The sequence below is a fragment of the Schistocerca cancellata genome, chromosome 10 (genome assembly GCF_023864275.1).
Source record: "Schistocerca cancellata isolate TAMUIC-IGC-003103 chromosome 10, iqSchCanc2.1, whole genome shotgun sequence".
In the NCBI taxonomy this organism is placed as follows: Eukaryota; Metazoa; Arthropoda; class Insecta; order Orthoptera; family Acrididae; genus Schistocerca; species Schistocerca cancellata.
In genome coordinates this window covers 216,895,969-216,920,040 of record NC_064635.1, presented here as the reverse complement: position 1 = coordinate 216,920,040, position 24,072 = coordinate 216,895,969, and the positions used below count along the sequence as shown (strand labels likewise).

Sequence of the window (24,072 nt, the reverse complement as noted above, 5' to 3'; positions counted from 1 at the left end):
AATCGATATCTTGTCGGAGATTAGCTTAAATGCTTACACTCTTCTCATAGGACCATGTGGATACGGCAAGGTATCGACAAGGTGAGACCTGCATCTCCTAAACGAGGCACAGGTTAGAGCTCTTTTTGACATCTGTCAGCATTCTTTCAACTGATACGAGGAAGCAGGAGTGGCATTCTTAAAACAAACTGCTGCCCGTAGCAAGTTGTGGGTCCATCATCAGAATCATAGAGTGACATGGTGATAACAGTGTGGAGGAAAAATTGAGAGAGGGCTGTGGTCAGACACTGGAACTGACCCTTCAGGTCTACAGTTGTAGCAACTATCTTTTACTATTACAAAAGTGTGCTGCTTGTCAGTTTTCTTTACTATTGAAACAAAATTAACCATTTCACTGATATGGACATATATACATGCCCTGCTGTGCCATTCCCAAGATGCTGTGGACAAGTATATGCAAGTTGCTTGGGTCTTCTTACACTGCTATTGACATCTGCATGTGTCCTAAGCTGCCCATCTGTCTCTGCTGCTGACGAGTTACTGCCATAACTCGGTGAACAGAAAACTAAACTAAACTAAATTCCTCCTGAACATGTCCTTAAGGCCAAGCGGTACCAACCAGTCGCCATGTCATCCTCACTGGATGCGGATACGGAGGGGCATGTGGTCAGCACACCGCACTCCTGGCCTTATGTGAGTTTCCGAATCTGGAGCCGCTACTTCTCAATCAAGTAGCCCCTCAGTTTGCCTCACAAGGGAAGGGCTGAGTGCAACCCGCTTATGAACAGCGCTTGGCAGACCGGATGGTCTCCCATCCAAGTGCTGGCCCAGCCCGACAGTGCTTAACTTCGGTGATCTGACGGGAACCGGTGTTACCACTGCAGCAAAGGCTGTTGGCGGTGAACAGAAAAGTTCTGATTATTTATCATACAACATACACTCCTGGAAATAGAAATAAGAACACCGTGAATTCATTGTCCCAGGAAGGGGAAACTTTATTGACACATTCCTGGGGTCAGATACATCACATGATCACACTGACAGAACCACAGGCACATAGACACAGGCAACAGAGCATGCACAATGTCGGCACTAGTACAGTGTATATCCACCTTTCGCAGCAATGCAGGCTGCTATTCTCCCATGGAGACGATCGTAGAGATGCTGGATGTAGTCCTGTGGAACGGCTTGCCATGCCATTTCCACCTGGCGCCTCAGTTGGACCAGCGTTCGTGCTCGACGTGCAGACCGCGTGAGATGACGCTTCATCCAGTCCCAAACATGCTCAATGGGGGACAGATCCGAAGATCTTGCTGGCCAGGGTAGTTGACTTACACCTTCTAGAGCACGTTGGGTGGCACGGGATACGTGCGGACGTGAATTGTCCTGTTGGAACAGCAAGTTCCCTTGCCGGTCTAGGAATGGTAGAACGATGGGTTCAATGACGGTTTGGATGTACCGTGCACTATTCAGTGTCCCCTCGACGATCACCAGTGGTGTACGGCCAGTGTAGGAGATCGCTCCCCACACCATGGTGCCGGGTGTTGGCCCTGTGTGCCTCGGTCGTATGCAGTCCTGATTGTGGCGCTCACCTGCACAGCGCCAAACACGCATACGACCATCATTGGCACCAAGGCAGAAGCGACTCTCATCGCTGAAGACGACACGTCTCCATTCGTCCCTCCATTCACGCCTGTCGCGACACCACTGGAGGCGGGCTGCACGATGTTGGGGTGTGAGCGGAAGACGGCCTAACGGTGTGCGGGACCGTAGACCAGCTTCATGGAGACGGTTGCGAATGGTCCTCGCCGATACCCCAGGAGCAACAGTGTCCCTAATTTGCTGGGAAGTGGCGGTGCGGTCCCCTACGGCACTGCGTAGGATCCTACGGTCTTGGCATGCATCCGTGCGTCGCTGCGGTCCGGTCCCAGGTCGACGGGCACGTGCACCTTCCGCCGACCACTGGCGACAACATCGATGTACTGTGGAGACCTCACGCCCCACGTGTTGAGCAATTCGGCGGTACGTCCACCCGGCCTCCCGCATGCCCACTATACGCCCTCGCTCAAAGTCCGTCAACTGCACATACGGTTCACGTCCACGCTGTCGCGGCATGCTACCAGTGTTAAAGACTGCGATGAAGCTCCATATGCCACGGAAAACTGGCTGACACTGACGGCGGCGGTGCACAAATGCTGCGCAGCTAGCGCCATTCGACGGCCAACACCGCGGTTCCTGGTGTGTCCGCTGTGCCGTGCGTGTGATCATTGCTTGTACAGCCCTCTCGCAGTGTCCGGAGCAAGTATGGTGGGTCTGACACACCGGTGTCAATGTGTTCTTTTTTCCATTTCCAGGAGTGTATATGCCTCTTTGCATTGTATCATTTGCAAAAACCCTCATTTGGATATCTTGAACTAATCATGGAGTATGACAATTGTTATGACCACGTAATTCCCGATTCACAGGGATGAAAATGGACACATCACATATGACCATCCACTGGATATAAAATCAATAATATAAAATCAAATATCTTATTTACACTTCATACACTGCTATGTATGAGCTAAAATCAACCACATGCAAAGGATATCCAATGTGTTTTACCTCTGCAAACTATTTAAAAAAATGCACAATGCTTAACTAAATTTGATGCAGCAGAATAACTATAATGAATAGTGAAAAGAAAATCAGTCCTTTACTGAGTGAAGATATCAGACTGTAAGATTGCAAAAATCAAATTTTTTTGAGCAAATAGTTTTCTTAAAATTGGATGATAAGTATTTCATAGCAGCTGGAAAACTGTTTCTCAGTACAGGTATCATCATTGGCGAGCAGTAAAGCCACAAAAAAGCCATGTTCAGGACTGAATGCAGAGAGCACATTTGTAGCAGCAAAAGGGTTAAAGCATCAAACTGCTGTGATATGTCCATCGGCACTGTCCATCACAAATGTAACACTGGCAATTTGATCACAACAGTCCATTTCTGCAGGGGAGCCTCAGTTTGTGATGAACACACTGTACCACCCTCTGCACTGCTGACTGACCGCCCTATGACATCTATACCTTAATATCACTGAAGGTTGCTTTGGGTGTGCAAAACTTCTGCCTTAAGGAAAGGAGTTTAACATGCCAAAGCTGTCATCAGAGATGGAGCACAAGCTTGAAATATGAAAAGCTGGGGAAGGAAATTGATTGTGCGTTTTTCAAAGGAACCATCCTGGCATTTGCCTGGAGTGACTCAGGACCATCATGTAAAACCAAATCTAGATGGCTGAGCAGTGCAAACACGAGGGGTCCACCAAGCACTTCTCTCTTTCTTCAGTGAAGAGGTTGAAAGACTATCTTTCCTGCAACGATTATACATTTATGTTGAAGGAAATTAGGTACAAAAGGTCGTACTGCTTTTGTACGAGGGATGATCAGAAAGTAACACACAATAATTTTTTCCTCCTCTTCTACTGCAACTGGAATGTTGCAATTTCACAGCAATATAGAGAGAAGATTGCACAACGTAGGGTATTTTGTTTTCATGTGCAGCCCTAGTAAGAGAAGCCTGAACTACAAAACAAAATTGGAATGCATGTTACTGTCATCAATTTGTGAAGAACAGTGAAATGCAGTTCGATATTTGTGGGCCTGCAGAATGTCGGAGCCATTGAGGCAGCAATTTTGAACGAGCAGCATGGTGAACCTTATCACAGCAATTCAACATTTCCTGCAGTGCAGTGTAAGATACTGTTCACGACACATTGGAATTTCATAACATTACTGCTCTCTGGATGCCTAAGAACCTGACAGACAAGAACAAGGGACAACAAATTATGACAAGCTGGGATCACTTAATGCATTGACCACAAAGGGCATCATCTTCTGTACAGAATCATCAGTAGTGATGAGTTGTGGGCATAACAGTACACATCTGAAACCAAACAGGCCTCTATGGAGAGGAAACATGCTGGTTCTCCAGTACAAAAAAAAATTCAAAGTGACTCAGTCTGCTAGGAAACTACTTGTGACAGTGTTCTGCGATATGCATAGTACGTTACTGGTGGACTTTGCTGAGCATGAGACTACTGTGAATTCTGCAGCCTACATTAAAACTTTGGTTAAATTGTGTCATGTCCTTCATGACAGACACCACAACATTAATGCTGATGGTGTCAAACTCGTTCATGACAATGCTCACTCCCATGCTGGTGCTTCTGTTCTTCAGAAAATTGCCAAATTTAGATGGGACATGCTCCACTATCCACCATAGAGTCTGGAACTTGCACCTTTGGACTTTCATCTGTTTGGTTCCAAGAAGAAACTCTTGGCTGGCAAATGCTTTGCGACAGGTGCACAAGTGAAATCTGCAGTACACAGATGCCAGAGTGAGATTTTCACTCTGCAGCAGAGTGTGGGCTGATATGAAACTTCCTGGCAGATTAAAACTGTGTGCCACACCGAGACTCGAACTCAGGACCTTTGCCTTTCACGGGCAAGTGCTCTACCGACTGAGCTACTCAAGTACGACTCACGACCCGTCCTCACTGCTTCAATTCTGCAAGTACCTCATCTCCTACCTTCCAAATTCCACAGAAGCTCTTCTGCGAAAGTGTGGAAGGTAGGAGATGAGGCACTGGCAGAATTGAAGCTGTTAGGATTGGGTAGCTCAGTCGGTAGAGCACTTGCCCGCGAAAAGCAAAGGTCCCGAGTTTGAGTCTCGGTTCAGCACACAGTTTTAATCTGTCTGCAAGTTTCAGTACAAAGATGGTTATACTTCAACAAAACTGACTTCTACAAACAGAGCATACTGAAACTGGTTCTACGACGGGAGAATTGTGTTGAGAACATTGGTGACTATGTAGAAAAGTAGGTAAAAGATGTAAGTTCATTTGCAACTTTTTTTGTTTTGTTACCTATTAAACTTTTTGGTAACAGAATTACTTTACACAAGACTGGTGTGGTACAGCTCTTCACACTAATGAATCCTGTGCTAAGCTCTTATATTGATAAATACAACCCCAGGGGAGTTCCTAATTGATGAATGATACAAAGAAAGTAATGTACATGAAAGCAACAGGACAAAATAATATTTTTAATAAAAATATTTATATTTTTATTCAGATATTGAGTGCTTGTTGTACTTTATCACACATAGGGAGGGTCGTATTGAGGGATAACGCATATCGTCAGCATTTGATGGCATTCGTGGTGACATATGGAGGGGAAACATCTGCTCAGACACAGCGATAAATATTCTACAGGTTGCCATCCTGCCCTCAAGATGTGTAGACTATAAAAAATAAAATAAAATAAAATAAAAATGTATTATACAACACAGGTGTGTTGCAAAATAAGGAAGAGGAACTTTTGCAAAGGAGAATCATGCTGTAACATGAAAGAATAACATATCAGATTAGTATGAGTTGCCACTATATCTGAAAGCAGGGAAACATAATGAATGCAAAGTGCAACTGGTATGTAATGTGTATTCTTGAAATGTGGGCTGTAGGTGATTTTTTCCCCTTTTTTCCTTTACCAAACTGATAACTCTTTTATGCCTGAGGATGTGTGCTATCAATTGATCCATTCTTTTAGTCAAATTGTTCCATAAATTTCTTTTATCCACAATTTGATTCAGCACCTACTCACTCATTGCCTGATCTTCAACATTTTTCTGTAGCGTCCCATTTCAAAAGCTTTTATTGTCTCCTAGTCTAAAATGTTTAGCATAGGCATTTCATTTCTCTACAAGGATACACTCCAGACAAGTGCCTTCACAAAACATTTCCTAACACCTAAATTTAAATGAGGTATTAATGAATTCCTCTTTTTCAGAAATCTAACAATTAAAAATCCAGATTGAAGTAATGACAAAGGACAGATTGCTTGCCACAGTTTATTGGAGATGTTGAGTAACAGACAGGCACAACAAAAAGACTGCTAAACAAGCAAGCTTTGGCCAGAAGGCTTTTTCTGAATTAGATGACATACACACACACATTCACGGAAACACAACTCACGAACACGTGAGCTTTGTCACTGGCTGCCGAGTCTGGCCTCGGCAGCCAGAGATAGTGGTCACGTGTGTCTGAATTGCGTTTGCATGAATGTGTGTGTGTCTGCTGTCTTGCTGAAAGCTTACTCATTTAGCATTCTTTTTGTTGTGCCTGTCTGCTACACAACATCTCCATTATATGGTGAGAAGCAATGTATCATTTTCATAATATTGTCTTTTTCAGAAATGATTTTCTAGCTGTAGCATTGTCTCTACTTTGGCCACAATCTGTTATTTTGCTGCCCAAACAACAGGACTTATCTACTGCTTTCATTTACTGCTTTTAGTGTCTCATTTCCCAATCTAATTCCCTCAACATTGCTTGATTTAATTTGATTACATCCTTAATCCTTGTTTTACTTTTGTTGGTGTTCATCTTACAACCTCTTTTCAAGGTGCTATCCATTCTGTTCAACTTCCTTTCAAGTCCGTTGCTGTCTCTTACAGAAGTACAATGTCATCACCAAACCCCAAATTTTTATTTCTTCTCCCTGATCTTTAATCGCTTTTCCTTGGTTTCCATTAATGCTTGCTCAACTTACAGATTGAACAGCATCAGGGATGGGTTACAACTCTGTCTCAGTCCCTTATGAAATGATGCTTCTCTTTACTATTACTGATGAAGGTTGAAAAACAGTTCATTTTAAAATTTCAACTATCTTTTTAATACAAAATTAATTTGACAAATATGTGACTATACAAATGAAAATGCAGATGATACAAAAGTTTAACTGCTTGGCTATAAGAGCACATACCGGGCCTGACTAGCTCTCACTGCAACTGGTGTGTTCACCTACTAGCTCCAAATAATACGGTAGGACATTAGCTGCGGAACATAAGAACAGCTACGTAACTGCATGGTGGTTATAATTTCTTGCGACCGATTAGTTACAGAGTGAGTTCGGCATTCCTTGGTGAATTTCATTACTATCATTCATGTAGTTGTGTTTTATTGTTTCATTTGTTTATTTCACAGAATTTAATATAAAGTGTTAGGAAGTGCCGTACAAGATTTATTTTATACCCATATTGACATACTATGCATTGGAGATCCGGTCAATGACGAGAAGTAAGTTTTTTTGGGAAAACAAGGTGGTGATGATGATGAGCGTTTGGCGTCATTGGCCGGGAGGCCCCTCGCGGGGCAGGTCCGGCCGCCTTGGCGCAGGTCTTATTACATTCGGCGCCACATTGGGCGACCTGCACGCCGGATGGGGATGAAATGATGATGAACACAACACAACACCCAGTCCCTGAGCGGAGAAAATCTCCGACCCAGCCGGGAATCGAACCCGGGCCCGGAGGACGGCAATCCGTCACGCTGACCACTCAGCTACTGGGGCGGACAACAAGGTGGTACAGAATGAGGAATGAAAATGTTACACAGTAAACTGGAGTAGAAAAGTTGAATGATACAACTGAGAAGAGTAGTTTAAAATGATATGGACATGTAAAGAGAATGGGATACATAAGAATTCCAAATTGAATGATGGAGGCCAAATCTGAGGGCAACTGAGACACCCAGATCAATATGGATTGATGCAATCAAGACCACTTTAAGAACAAGGAATCTGGACTGGAACACAACAATAATAGAATAAGAATGGTGGAAAGGCTGGGGAAAGTGGAGTAGTATCAAGAATGTCCCAACCTGGCCAGGTGACACACAATGGTAAATGAAAAATGACAATGACAAATAATAACAATAAGGTGGACATTACATGGTAAAAGCTCTAGGAAAGGGGACAGATTATTTATCACTTCAGCTGATAAATGATTACATCTACATTCAGACACTCTTGCAACAGAGGTGTGACCATCGAAAGCTTACATACAACTGCCCAAATCTGAAAAGGTGAAGAATGATGGGCATTTGAAAACCAGAACTGGAGACCAATGAAGTGTGTAAATAAAGTAATATGACTCATTTTTAATCTGTTTTATCGCAATCTCATTACAACTGAAAATTTTCCCACCAAAGAACTTGCCTTGGGAAGCCATACAGTGCTGGAGGTGGTTCTTCCAAACCTCACAGCACTGCTAGAACTCAAGATACTGGAACACACCTCAACTAGTCAGTTACAGCCATTGGAATGTTGTCCAGCTCCCTAAAGTGAAGCCCCTTCAGGTGTGTTTTTAATGTCAGAAAGACTGAAAGGTCACAAGGATTCAAGCAGAGCAAACTAAAAGGCAAAGGAACCGCAGGAATGTTCTTAATGGCCAAAAACAGTTTACTGAAATTGCTGTGTGGCAAGGAGCAGTGTCATGACACAACAGCCAATTGTTTTTGATATTTGTCTGACATGCATGAATTATAATACCATTGTTCAAGAAAGGTAGTAGAAAGGAATCGCACTGTTATCACACTGCCTTAAGATAATAGAAAAGGTCATAGGAAAAAGATTGCAGAAAATTCTAGAACACCAATTAGAGGAACAACGGCACGGGTTCAGAAGTAATAGGGGAACAATAGATCTCATTTTCTCCCTTCGTCAGTTAATGGAGAAATATTGGGAAAAAGGAAAGGACTTGATAGTAGTATTCGTGGATTTGGAAACAGCATATGACAGTGTACTAAGAGATAAAATATGGGAATGCTTGAGAAAACATAATGTTCCTGACTCATTAATTAAAAAAGTCCAGATGCTGTACAATGGTTGTGAGAGCAGTGTACAAGTAGGAGGTGGAGGATCAGGATGGTTTAAGACAAAGAGAGGTGTTCAGCAAGGCAGTTCGCTCTCTGCTTTACTCTTCATTACACCTACGGACACAATCATGAAAGAAATCAAGGAAGAAGAAAGTGAATATCTCAAAGCTTTTGTTTTTGCTGATGACATCGCCATTTGGGGACAGATGGAAATGGAGGTTCAGAGGAGATAGATTACTGGAAAGCAAAATTTAAAAAATTAAAGTTAACTGTGAGTAGGAAGAAGACAGTGGCAATGAAGATGAGCAAGACACCCACACCTAATCACATCATACTGGAGGGGGAGAAGGTCGAATGTGTGAAAAGCTTCAATTATCTGGGTAGCATCACATCACGCGACGGAAGTTCCAATCTAGAAGTCTTAAACAGAATAACAAAAGGCTCTAGGTTCTTCCACCAAGTACGAAATCTAATCTGGGAGAAGGAAGTCCCTCAAAGAGCCAATCAGACCCTGCATAAAATTTATCTTCTGCCAATCATGGTCTGTGTCATAAATAAGAGAGAAGAGAGTCAAATACATGCATATGAAATGAAGTTCTTTAGGTCAGCTCTACAAAAAATTAGGAGAGACAGAGTCAAGAATGATTACGTAAGGAGAGACCCGCAGTGACATTGACTACAGAGGAGAGAATGAGTGCTTTGAGACTGAAGCGAATTGGTCACGTGAAGCGAATGCGCCTGACTCAAACTCCACGCCAGTATTTGGAGATGGAGGTACCAGGAAGAAGACCAATTGGGCGGCCTAGAAAGAGATGGACAGGTCAGGTTAGGGAAGATCTCAAGAGGAGAGGAATAACGTGGGATGTACTGGAGAGGGAGAAGCTATACCACGACAGAAACCAATAGAGGCTTATTGTTCACAAAGTTCCTACCCAGCTCACTGGAGGGAAATCATGATGATGATGATGATGATGATAATGCATAACCCTTTTCTGCATGCTTTCAAGAACTTCTTAGTAAAAAGTGTTCATTAACCACTTGGCCCTGAGGCACAAAACCTTTATGAATGATTCCCTGGCTATCAAAAACACATAGAGAATGCATTCGATATCTGATTTGCCCATTCTTGCTCTTTCTGACCCCGGAGAGCCTCAGATCGGAGCAGAGCAGACAGCAGCAGAAGCAGCAGCTTATCGGTTGTACACAGTTTGTTTACATAATTTAGTTTAATGCTTTTCTAACTTACTTCTGAGCAGAACTGAAGAGTAGTTTATTATTTAGCTGTTTTTAGTACTGCTATATATTTTTGTTGCAAGAACTTGAATATTTTTCAATCTCTTGTCTTGAGTGAGTTTGCTTTCTAGGGTAGTTTTCAGCTACAGAAGTCGCTAATGCTGCTTTATTTAATTGACTCTACAACTCTTGTAATTAGTAAATATTCAGTACACCTCCAGCCTCAGATTCTCAGAGTTTAATCTCACATTCTGTAAGTGTACTGTAGTTCAGTAGACCCAGAACATACAGTTTAATGTCCTGTTCAAGTTCCATGTCAATGGCTATAGTAGTTCCTGAAATACAGGGAAGCCAAATCACTAAATTTAACATTGTCGGGATAGAGCGTTCCAACTCCCCTTAATGCAGATAAATAGGAAAAACAAACCCGTAAAGTTCGGTTATGGTACCAGAAGTGTCCTGCTAGACACAGTCACATTGTTTAAATATCTGGGTGTAACGTTGTGAAGCGATATGAAGTGGAATGAGCCTGTGAAGACTGTGGTAGGGAAGGTGAATGGTCAACTTCAGTTTATTGGGTGAATTTTAGGAAAGAGTCATTCATCTGTAAAGGAGACTGCATATAGGACGCTAGAGTGATCTATTCTTGAACAGCTCGGGTGTTTGGGATCTGCAACATGTCGGACTGAAAGAAGATATCACAGCAATTCAGAGGTAAGCTGCTAGATTTGTTACCAGTAGGTTCGATCAGCACGCACGTGTCACGGATATACTTCGGGAGCTCAAGTGGGAATCCCTGGAGGGAAAAAGACATTCATTTCAAAGAACATTACTGAGAAGTATAGAGAACTGGCACTTGAAGCTGACTGTAGAACAATCCCGTCATCCGACATACATTTCGCGTAGGGATCGTGAAGACAAGACACGAGAAATCAGGGCTCATACGGAGGCATATAGATAGTCATTTTTCCCTTGCTCTATCTGCAAATGAAACAGCTGGTTGTGGTAAAGGATGCTCTCTGCCACACACTGTAATGTGGCTTGCAGAGTATGTGTGTAGATGTAGATGAGTGAGCCCTTCCATGCTCTGGTGCTCGGTTCGCAGCTCATAATTAAACGTCCATATCTCACAGCCATTAAAGACACATTCCAGAAATTGAGGATAATTTTCAACTGATTCAAAAAAGTCAATGCATCTGTTCCTCACAATGTTCTGTCACCGGTTTTGAGCAGATTTTCCTCATCCCCCAACTGACTGGTCAGTATCTGATGAACAGTGGCGTGATTCAGATTCAACTCTGCCATAAACATTCTGAAAGTGAGCTGGTGACTATCACACACTAGGTAGTGGCCTCTGCCGATATTTGCTTCAGTTCTAGAAACTGAAGGCCTACCACTGCAAATTTCATCTTCAGTTGGCTGTCTCCTTTCTGCAACTGCCTTAAACCACCAAAATACTAAGTCACTGACAAAACACTATCTCTGAAAGCTAGCCGAAGTTCTGCAAGTATTTCTGTTGCATTGTGTCGAAATCCAAAGCAAAATGTAATCGCACATAGTTGCTCGAAATTCGTGTCACTCACAAACAACCAATGTGACACTTCACTGATGAGCCAAAACATGTTTGATAGCTCGTTTGTCCGTATTTGGTAGATGAGTCTGTATATCAGGGATCCGACAGTTTGTTGGTAGGTTTATGGAGGTATGTGGCATTAGATGCTACACACAGGTCGTGTAATTCACATAAATAACTGGCCACTGATTTGTGTATGCAATGATGAGCCCAATAGCGACCCGATGGGTTCCATAGAACTTACATTAAGTGGTTGCTGAGACATCAATGTGAGTTCACTATAACGCTCCTCAAACCACTGTATCACAGTTCTGGCTCCAAAACACGGAAAATTATACTCCTGAAAGATGACATTGCCTTTGGGGAAGACATCAAGCATGAAGGGATGCAGGTGATTCACAGCTGTCAGCGTGTCTTCAATTACTGCCACAGATCCCTTGCAAGCACAGGAGAATGTCTCCCATATCGTAATACTGCTCCCACCAAGCCGTGTACGTGGCACGCTGCACATTTCGAGCCACCGTTCACCTCGATGATAGCATTTGTGGAGATGACTGTTAACCTAGTGCAGCAAAAATGCAATTCACCCGAACAGCTGACACATCCCCCGCGATCGACGATCAAATCCCCATGGTCCTGTGCTCACTGCAATTGTAAGCGACAACGTTTGTGGGTCAACATGTGAACACGTAGGAGTGGTCTCCTGTGGAGCTCCACGTTCGACAATGAACGATGAACGTTGTGATCCGAAACACTTGTGCGTGCACCAGCATTGTACTCTTTTGGCAGAGATGCCACAGATCACCGTCTACCCCATTTTACACAGCAGACAAGCCTCTGAACCCCACATTCTGTGAAGAGCCGTGGACCTCCAACCATTTAGTGCCTAGTGGTTCTTGTACCTCTTTCTGTAGATGCTCACAACTGTAGCATGTGAACATTTGACCAGCTTCCTCATTTTAGAGATACTCATTTACAGGCTCTGCATAATAATAATTTGCCCTTTGTCAAAGTCACTTATCTCAACGGATTTTCCCATTTGCAGCCCATATCTTTGCTAGAGCGACCCCTGTCCATGTCTGCTCTGCTCGCAGACTTCTTGTTACTGCATCACATGCCTGCAATGTCATCAAGCGGCATCCACTGTTGCGGTGGGCCACGATCGTTATGTTTTGGCTATCAGTGCACAGTGTGGTCCAATATGCATTGATGGCATATCACCCTATTCACCTGCCTCCCCTCCATGACTGACGTCATCAAAGTTGCCGAATCAAACACTACACTATTAGTTTCATTACTTTTATTAACACGCCATATTAGGTATGAAAGTATTGTTACTGAATACTGAAATATGAAAATTGGAACACAAACATTCTGCTAATCAATGTAATGTGGCGAACAGGTCCTAAAACAGGGTAACACAGTCTCTTGCTATGGAGGGGATTGTTAGTATAATATGCTACCTTGCTCCTCCAAACAATCCTACAAGTTCAAGAATTGTGGTACGTGTCAAGTTTCAACAGAGAATGATGGTCGTACACAAATGTACTACCATTATTCGCTCATGTTGTCAATAGGTTGAACAAATATACAGAGTTTAAGAAAGAAGAGTGGAGAATGTGTGAAAGTGTGATGTGTCATAGCAAGTAGAGGAAGTGCATCGTGCTTGCAGTAATGTAATTCTATTGAATTCTCTGCTTTTTTCATACACTGACTGAAAGCACTGAACCTATACCTAGTTGACTTTTTCAGAAAGACGGCCCTCTGTTCAACAGAACAAGTAAAAGTTGCTTCTAGATGTAACGTAAGAGACAGTTTTGGCTGCTACATAAAATTACTTGAAATTATCTGTCTCTTCCCATATTCAATTTTTTTATTTATTAGCTTTCTTCATGTAATTCAACTTTTTATATTTGGTTTCAAAAATTATCCCTGGCATTACTGACATTTACTGTAAGTCAGAACCACCTCTTACTTGCAGTGATACAACAGGTTTTGTGGTAATATCAACCACGAAATAATACTGCAAAGCCTGATATGAGAGCACTGCTTACCCCTCTTTTTGGTGTTTTATTGGAAAAGCATTCTGAAGCAAATGAAGTATCACAATCGACATACAAAGCAGAAATTCATAGATATATGTAATTTATTTGTTCCATTCAACAGTGTTCCAATTGACAATGATTAATTAAAATATCAATAAAAAGGTGTCAGTATCTTATGAGATACTTTGCCACAGAAAAATTCTAGTCAACAGTTTTCTGTTTAACTTTTATTTTGATTTTTCTGTGGTGATTTTCAGTTTTGGCCCTTCTATCTGCATGTTCAACCTGCTCAATCAATCCATAAACATTATGAAAGTGGATGTATTTACGTTCCATATCTCCTCCTAAGCCACTGGATTGATTTCAATCAAACTTGGTATACCAGGGTGTATAAATGGACAAGGAAAAAAAATTCCCAAATTTTTCCAGGATTTCTCGGTTGAAAATACACTTTCTCCCGGGTGAAAATACATTTTTCTCCGTGTTACATGAGAGTATACTTTTCCTCAGCACTGTAAAACTTATCAGTCTTTTGAATGTTTATGGTTTTATACGCCGACGTAGAACTTCCCGCCACTTTATAAAACAAAACTCGGGGAGAGGAGGACACGTTTTTGAAAGATCTTTGATGTGTAGCAACAACATGTACGCTGCATATTTTCATGTTACGAAGATATAAATTCAAATTCCACCAAACATCGCGTGTTACTTTCCAAGGCATTGAAATCAAGATTGCGACACGCCTTTGTAAGCCAGTCATAGCTCCTGCCGTGTGATCTCGCCAGCTGATGACAGCATAGGACACGTGATGTAGTCAGCCAATAGCAAGATCACTCTTAAGTAGCGCGAACACACAAATAAGAAAAGTTGATGGTTTAAATTAATTACACAGTGTTGCTATAAGAAAAACAGAGGTTTCACATATAGTTGTAGTCTCGAAGATTAGTAAGCTGCAAGAGAAGCTAAGCTGTGACATATAATGTTGATCTTTTTTGCACATGTTACACTTTATATATCACACTAATGTGCCAGTAAAATTTTTAATAACGGTGTAAATGTCTGATCTTCTGGGCTCGAAATTCTTCCAGATGGTCGCCCTCAAATAGTTGATTTTTAATTGAGAGTTAAACGCTCTGTGATTTAAGAAATTCATCGTACATTCTCGCATATAGTTCATCTTTTGTAAAAGGAAATTTACTTTGAAAGTAATGCTTTTCAAACCACCATCCACAATGTTTTCTCGTGACCTGTTAGAAAATGATTCATTTCAGCAGTTGCCAGAGAGCACCAGATAACAGGCGCCACTGCTCTTGCGCAGCTACAATGACACAGGAAGCCCATATGTTCGTACATGTAAAACATTAAACGATCTTGCACTATGTCACAAAAGAAACAAGACACCAGAGGACACTTCAAGTTCATCGGAATTTCGTGAACCATTTCATATTCATATTCATATTCATATTCATATGTCCAGATTTTGATGTAAATTTTCTTGAGTATCTGTACTGTATTATCTCATGTTTGGTTCTTTATTATGGCATAATTCCAGGTGAGCTACGAGATGGAAAACGTGTACTTGAAATGTAGCGAACAGTTGAAACTAGACAACAATGTCAGAAAGGTGGAAATAAAACCTGAAAATAATAACATATTTTAGCTTTCTGTAACTATGCGAACGTATTTTAATTCATTTGATAGCTCCTGGCCACAGAAATCCGTTTTGTTTTCATTTGATGTGAGAGTAATAAATGAAGAGGAAACAGCAAAATCACTAAATGTAAACACAGGTCACGTGGAAACCACCCACCTCCCCACCACAACTCCGACTGCTCTGTGCATCAGCCCCGGATCTACGAAATTTCCAAACTGGGGCAATACTAGATCGTGGCACCCAGCCACACATCCGTAGCCAGAAGCAGGAGAAGGTACTACGCGACTCAACTGCGCATGCACAAGAGCCCACCCGCAACTGCTCAAACGAATCTAACGTCAACAGCTGTCACATCACACTCATCGGTGACAACTTGTCGTTATGAATCATTGCATAGTCTTTCTAAAGCCTTTGACACACTTTGCTGTTGGCAGACGCTTGTATGAGCACTATGTTTTGTTGTATATGGCGGATTTCCTTTGCGACTTTAGTTTTATTTTTGTTTTTCTTCCTCTTGTTAATGTTTTGTTGCTGCAGTATTATCCTGCAGATGCGGGATACAGTAATATCCTTTGTTGGAGAATTGGTTCTTATCAGTCAAAATCACAAAAATTTAACTGAAAAACTGAAAACTAAAACAATGAAACAGTCCCGGAATTCTAAGAAATTCCCGGGTTTTTCCCGGTTTTCTCCAGGATGAAAAAATTCCCGGGTTTTTCCTGGATCTCCCGGTTGTCTCGGTTCGTATACACCCTGAATATATATAAGTTACTGTCTGGAAAGAACCACCTATGAGGGTAAGAATGACCTACCTATCAAAGAGGTGGAGGTGAAGGTTAAAGAGGAAGGGTAGCTCCAAATGTATAAACAGCCAGATTACAGTCATCCAGTATCTGAAAGTGAGACCACTCAGTAACTTGCAACCAACTTTATACATAATTTCAAGCCTTTTAGATACTTCTTCTCGATGACACACACCACAAAATGATGGAAGGAAAAAGTTTATCGCTTAATGCATTTTAGCTATTTGTGCAGTAAAACTGCCACATCAGGCATGACCTTTTAATTTATTACTTCTTTACTACTATATCTATATGCAGCACATTAGCCAGATAGTAAGTACATATACCACTGGGTATACTTGCAAAATTAATCACATACAGTTTTGGAGGTATGACATTATAAACTTCGAGCTGCGTGAAAATGCTAGAGACAGGTGAAATACATGTACAAATATGTGTGAAATATATGTGACATGAACGCACACGGGCAAAGCCACAGGTGAAAAGCTCCTCCTAAACCTATAGAGATGGATTTCAACTAAGCTTGATACACACACTACTTACTATCTGGAAAGAAATATTGTCGGGGTAAGAACCAGCAAACACCTATTGGCGTAGGGGTGATAATGTGGAGGTGAAAGGGGGAAGGAGGAATGGACAGATGGTACGGAGTTGGAGATGACAGAGAGAGAGAGAGGGGGGGGGGGAAGAGAAAATGGATAGAGGGAGAGGAAGAGATGGATAGTGGTGGAAAGGAGGAGATGGACAGAGGGGGGAGGAGCAGATGGCTAGAAGGGGAGGAGCAGATGGACAGAGATGTGAAAGAGGAAGAGATGGGAGAGACAGAAAGAGAGGGATGGTGAGCTGGACAGAGAAATGGGGAGAAGGAAACTGGCAGACAAAGGGAAGAGGAAGAGAAGGCCATAGAAAGGGGAAAGGAGGAGATGGACAGACAGTGGGGTGGAGGAGGTGGACAGAGAGAGAGAGAGAGAGAGAGAGAGAGAGAGAGAGAGAGAGAGAGAGAGAGAGAGAGAGGGGGGGGGGGGGGGAGAGGAGAAGATGGAAAGAGGGAGGGGATGGATGAACTGATAGAAGACTGGAATAAATACATACAGGGTGATTCAGGAAGATATGCAAATATTTTAATATGTTATTCCACAAGTAAAACTAACGAAAAAAGTTCATATAAAAATAGGTCCACAAATGTTTAATTACTGAGTTATGGCTAGTAAAAGATTTTGCCTGAAATTTAGCAACTTTGTTAATATGAAGCCATTGCAAACCTGTACAAGGTTAAAGTAAAGCATGATTTCAATTTATTTTGTTGTTATTGATCTGGTGAATCTAATAAAACATGTCCCAGATGAGTATCTGCAGTAGTTTTCCAGAACATCCAGATTAGCAATGTCACATTGAAAATACATTTGCAACCACGTAGCAAGTGGAACATCTTCGAGTAAGTGGGGCATTTCTTCTTGAAGGAATTATAATTATGTCTCGCCAGTTAGATGTCCTGGGAAACTAGTAACGTGTATGTTGATTATACCACATCACACATTTATGCTATATCACTGCTGGAAATTGCGTTGCACTGTTGCATGTGAGTTTGCTTCAGACAATATGTGCTTGTTATGTAAATTGTTTATACCATCTCGAGTAAACTGTGCCTCATTACTAAACAAAATGTATCTGTGTATCTGCCGATTAGTATTGAACCAGTTGCACAACTCCAAGCGAAGGGCAGGATCTCCCAGATGTAAATGATGCACTTTTCTTTGTTTATGGTAGGGATACAGATTATTGTACTTCAGTGTATTCCATACCTTACATTGTGAAATGCCTAATCATCGAGAGATACATTGTGTACTCATACCCGGGCTATGTTGAACAGCATCCATAATATCCTCACCATCATCTTCACGTATCGACCGCTCGTACTGGTTATCGGAATCCTCTGAGTTGGATAACATATGCGATATTCGTTAACTGTGGCCATAGCATTACCATCACATTAGCCATAAATAAACACCATATGAGTGTATTCCTCTGTTGTAAATTTGAAAGGCATCCCTATTTCATAAATAGTCTACAAACTACAACAGTTACTATGTGGTTTCACTTAAGTACACTATTGTTATGATGTTCTTTCACTGGACAATGCAGAAAAAAATGGTTCAAATGGCTCTGAGCACTATGGAACTTAACATCTGAGGTCATCAGTCCCCTAGAACTTAGAACTACTTAAACCTAACTAACCTAAGGACATCACACACATCCATGCCCGAGGCAGGATTCGAACCTGCGACCGTAGCGATCACGAGGTTCCAGACTGAAGCGCCTGGAATCGCTCAGCCACTCCGGCCGGCGGAAAATGCAGAAAACAAACTATTTCAAGGTTAGGAAATGACTGAAACAACTCACTAATGGTTGCCAACAATGACACAGACGTTTCTATGTTCTTAATGGACAGTAAACAAATTTACTTGTATAATAATCTTTGCTTCTCTGGATGTTCTGGAAAACTACTGCAGATACATGCCTGGGACGCGTTTTATTAGATTCACCAGACCAATAACAACAAAATAAATGGAAATTGTGCTTTACTTTAACCTCGTACAGTTTTACAGTGGCTTCATATTAGCGAAGTTGCTAAATTTCAGGCAAAATCTTTTATTATCCGTAACTGCATACCTAAACATTTGCGGACGTGTGTTTATATGAACGTTTTTCTTTAGTTTTACTTGTAGAATAACATATTAAAATATGTGCTTATCTTTGTGAGTGGTTGGCCAGTATATTATAAACGTGATTTGCACACAAACAGAATCTACAATCTATGAGGGACCCTGAAATGATTTTGACCTACTAAATCAAAGGGAAAATGAGCTTTGAATGTCAATTGAAATTGTTCAAATACTTATTTAGTTTATAAGATACTTTGTGCTTCCTACTTAGGGCTCATCCCGAGCCACCAGAATAAAAGAACACACCTCTGATACGGGTAGGGAGTTGTTGACACTTGCAGAGGGCTTTTGGTCATTCCGGCCAGTTCCCGGAGAGAGAGAAAGCACTCTCTTCTGTAGTTGCAGGAGCAACTGTCTGGATAACTGACTAATCTGGCCTTGTAACATCAGTTAACATGGCCTCATTGTGTTAGTGCTGCAGACGGGCGAAAATGAGTGGAAAGCAGAGCCGTTATTTTTTTGCAACAAAAAATGCATTTATACTGTATGGCTTAATAATGATGGCAACCTCTTGGTTAAAATATTCCAGAGGTAAAATAGTAAGCAATTCAGATTTCCGGGTGCAGACTACTCAGGAGGTTATCGTCAACAGAAAAAACAAAACTCGCATTCTACAGGTCAGTGTGTGGAATATTAGGTCACTTAATTTGTCCGGGAAGGCCAGACAATTTAAAAATGGAAATGGATATGTTGAAGTTAGATACAGTAGGAATTAGTGAAGTGCGGTGGCAGAAAGAATGTGACTTGTGGTTGAGACAGTAAAGGATCATCAACAAAACCAAATAGGGGTTACAGAGTAGGTCTAATAATGAATAAGAGCATAAGAATATGCATAAGCTACCATAAACAGCATAGTGAACACATTTTCATATCCAAAATAGACATGAAGCCAACACCCACCACCAACCACAATGGTACAAGTTTATACACCAACTAACTCCGTAGATGGTGAAGAGATTGAAAGAATGTATGATGACATAAAGAAGATTATTCAGATAGTAGAAGAGAACAAAAATTTGTGATGGGTGACTGGAATTTTGAAGTGGAAAAAGGAAGAGAAACAAAGATAGGAAGAAGACACGGACTGGTGGAAAGAAATGAAAGAGGAAGCCACCGAGTAGAATTTTGCACAGAGCAAAATTTAATCAGTTTAAGATTAATTGAAGGAGGTTGTGTAGGTGCTAGAGACCTGGAGACATTGAAAGCCTTCAGGCCGATTATAAAATGGCAATAAAAAAGACATCAAAACCAGATATTAAACTGAAAGAAATGTCCAGGGGAAGATGTGAACTCCAGCCATAATTTATTGGTTATGAACTACAAATTAAAACTAAAGAAATTGCAAAAAGATATGAAATTAAGCAGATGGGACCTGGATAAATGAAAGGAACCAGAGGTGTTTGAGGGTTTCAATGGGTGTATCACGCAAAATTGACTGAACAGGGAAGATAATAAAACAGCAGACAAATGACTGACTATGAGAGATGGAATAGTGAAGGCAGCATAGGATCACATATGTATGACAATAAGGGCCAGTAGAAATTCCTGGATAACACAAAAGATACTGAATTTAACTGACTAAATGGGAAAATATATATACAAAAGCAAATGAAGCATGCAAAAGGGAATACAGATGCCTAAAAAATGAGATGAAAGAAAGAACAAAATGGCTAAGCAGGAACAGCTAGAGGGCAAATGAAAGGTTGTAGATGCATATATAAATAGGGGAACAACAGGCATCACCTAAAGGAAAATGAACGAGACAAGCAGCTGTATAAATATCAAGAGCTCAGATGACATGCCAGTACAATGCAAAGAAATTAAACCTGAAAGATGGAAGGAACATACAGAGGGTATAGCAGATTTCACTTCACACACTGTGGAAACCGAGCACATACATGAAGTGGCAAGTGACTGCTTGGCTGTGTCCCATAGGCAATGTAGTGTCAGTAATTTACAGCTACTTATGCTGAGCTGTACAGCTTTAATTTGCTCTCTCTCTCTCTCCCTCTCTCTCTCTCTCTCTCTCTCTCTCTCTCTCTCTCTCTCTCTCTCTCTCTCTGTCTCCCTCTCCCTCTCTCAGACACACACACAAAACCTCATCTGTAGGCCTGCGTCCACTAGTATATATAGCTGCCACTTCACTTTTCCACAGCGTACCTCATTGCCGAGGATTTCTGCTTTGACCAGCTTGGCCGCCAGCTCATTCATCTCCAGATCCGTGAGTGGGGCTCCAGCACCCACCGGTCCTCCCTTTTCTTCTTCGGACTCCGATGAAGAGCCGTCAGAACTGCTGCCTGCTTGTTTCCGTGTGGTCTTTTCTGCAACAGATTCATCATATTCTTTTTACTGGTTTTTTTCTTCCCACACAAGGAAAGCTACTAAGGAAGATGATCACACACACTTTGGTTGGTTGGTTGGTTGATCCAGCTGAGGGGAGAAAACAGTGAGGTCATTGTCCCCATCAGATTATGGAAGATAGAGAAGGAAGTCGGCCGTGCCCTTTCAAAGGAACCATCCCAGCATTTGCCTGAAGCAATTTAGAGAAATCATAGAAAACCTAAATCAGGATGGCCAGACACGAGTTTGAACTATCTTCTTTCCAACGCAACTCCAGTGTGGTAACCACTGCATCACCTGACTCGGTCACAAATACATTAAAGATACAAGAGGCACATAATGGATATAATATGTGATAAGAAATACAAGAGATTAATGTCTCCATCACTTTATTATGTATCAATTGTCTCTCCTATGACCCGACAGATACATTTTCTCTACTGTTTTCACAGATATTTGGAAATTCATATGCGGAATGTGCAGGTGGTGCCACTCTAGACAAAATCTGCTCATTGTGTGTTTCACACAAAATCTGGTGTCCACAGGAAATGTTAGTGGTTTTTCATTAATAATTGAATGTCCTCTGAACTGGAGCTTCCAGTGCCCTTTTGACACAACAATCCCAAATTAGCCCAGTGGAATTTTCAGTTTAATGACATACAATAACAGAAACAGCAGAACATATCTACTCGAGAGATTTCTCTGCGCTTTTGTATTGTTCTCGCTATACGCCATCTTGGTTCCAAATTTGCTATGTCTTAGGTATTGATTCTGATTTATTTGCTTGATTTGTTATTCTGATATGCTGTCTCCATTGTCTGTCATTCTGTCATTGTTGCTGTCCACATGTTTTCTCTCTGGTGACTCACTCTGATGCCCTCAGCTGGTCAGACTGTTTCAACGGGTTGTCAAGTAATTTGCGGTATTGTTAGATTCCTGTCACTATAGAAATATCGACAAAAAAGAAATTCGTACACCTCAGTTTCCATTGTCTTGAACAATTTATTACAAAATTCCACACAAAAGTACACCTTATTTCCATAAACTGTTCAAGTCCATACACAACTTGTTCACTATGGCTGTCTATGAATGAATTGTGTGCCAGAAAACTCACAACAAAGGATGGACATTTCAGATTATGCATGGCTGATTTTGAAAGTTACATTAAAGATGTGAAATATTACTGACTGCGTGATTAGAACTATGTCATTCATTTTTGAGGGGCAAGAAGTAACTGGAAACATAAAAATGCATCACCAAATTTCCTAACAGGGCAAAAGATGTTTCACAGACATACTGCTGACATAATGTACTTATTACATGTAAGCAATCAGCACTCCTCCAGTGACTAAACACTCCATTACTCTACCAAAAATTGTTGCTGAAGTTACCACATAAGACTCATATAATAACAACAAAGTTAAAAAGTTTTGTATGTGGTTCGCAATGAACGCTAAATTTTGAGATTGATGTCACTGAGGATCAGTATATTTCGTTCACCGTACGAAATAACAGGACATCCTCGATTACAAAAATAGCCTTAAAGAAAATTGTATCATTGATGGCTACCATCGCTCACGTTCAATGATACAGTATAATCTGCACACACGCGGAAAGTAACTGACAACGTGTTATTTAAAAATATCCAATCAACTAAATTAAATTTGTTTATGATGTACATATGCAGACTGAAGCGACGAATGAAAATTGGTACCGAGGCCAGGATTCGAAGCCTGGTCTATTCCCCACTAGGCAAATGCAGTAACCACTATGCCACCCTGGCACAGGAGAGTTGTACTACGATAGTCCGTGCAGTTGTGCAAAGCCACTGTGCCAGAGTGGCGTAGTAGTCAGCGCATAAGTCTAGTGAGCAGCAAACCCGGGTTCGAATCCTGGCCTTGGTACAAATTTCATTTGTCACTTCCGTCTGCATTTATACATCACTGATGTTTGATACTTTAATAAGACTCTGGAGCCATTTGAAATTTTTTTTCCTTTATTTATTAGAGAGAATAATGCACGCAGTACCATAGGTATTGTCCATTTGCAGTTACTTGATGTGTACTGAAAGACACGAGTAGCTTACAAAAGCCTATCAGAAACTACTGAAGGAAAAGTCGCATATAAATCAGTGTGGATTTGTAACAACTGTTAATTTGCAGATAAGCCTGAAAGTCAGAAACTACATCAATGCTTTCGTCGGCGGTCTCAGCAGGAGACATCGTAGAAAGCACTGCACAGATTTCTGGAAGAGAACAAGGCTAGCTGCTCAGGTAGCCTCTGCTCAGACAGACGCCCAGATGTAGGTGACCGAGCACAGGTGGACACACACGGAACTGCACGCTTGACAAACACGCATCCTCAAGCGTGCTCGGCCATTCACGCTCGAGCGTTTGAAGGATAAATCTGTGCATCAGGATTGAACGAGCAGCTCAATGCCCGACTGAATTTCAACTGTGTATTCTTTTGTAAGAGTTCAAGTGTGAGTACCGAGTACCTTATACAAACATTTGTCAGTGATTTGATTTAATTTTTATTTGTTGTTGTTAAATTACATTTGTACAAAGGTTGAAGTCCAATGCAGAACAAGTCAAAGCATACACTATTACATGGGAAAAATAGAAGATAAATAACAGTACTGTGACACAGGTCACATATTGTGTCTATTATAAATACCTAATACAATAATAATATTTTTCTTTCTTTAAACACTCTTTACTCCACATATCACATTTCTTCTTTTGTTTCTACATAATAAAAGCAGAATAACTGACAAAAGCCATCTTTTGGTAAACAAATAGATGTTTGTACAAGCATGCTCGGGCTGTGTGGAGGTTTGAGGAATTTGTGCACACTTGCGCAAGCAAGCCCTTGCGTGCATTCTTTTCAAGTGTGCAGTTACGTGTGTGGCTGTCTTTAGGTGACAATGGTGCAGCACTCGGTTTGGCACGTAGTAAGAACGTTCACAGCAGTAAAGGGGTTAACAGTCAGATGTATTCTATCAGAA

The 24,072-nt window shown here is 41.3% G+C and overlaps 1 protein-coding gene across 5 annotated transcripts in view; it reads right to left on the bottom strand.

Moving 5' to 3' along the window:
• The window catches only part of LOC126106578 (CWF19-like protein 2), a 217,646-nt gene that overhangs the window by 120,225 nt on the left and 73,349 nt on the right, over nt 1–24,072 (bottom strand). For all 5 annotated transcript variants that reach the window (XR_007523369.1, XR_007523368.1, XM_049912923.1 and 2 more), the window contains exon 6: nt 20,886–21,046. Coding sequence is in view for 3 of the 5 variants with exons in the window: in XM_049912923.1 (XP_049768880.1) it covers nt 20,886–21,046 (161 nt within the window). In the remaining 2 variants the exon portion in view is untranslated. The remainder of the gene's footprint in view (nt 1–20,885; nt 21,047–24,072) is intronic.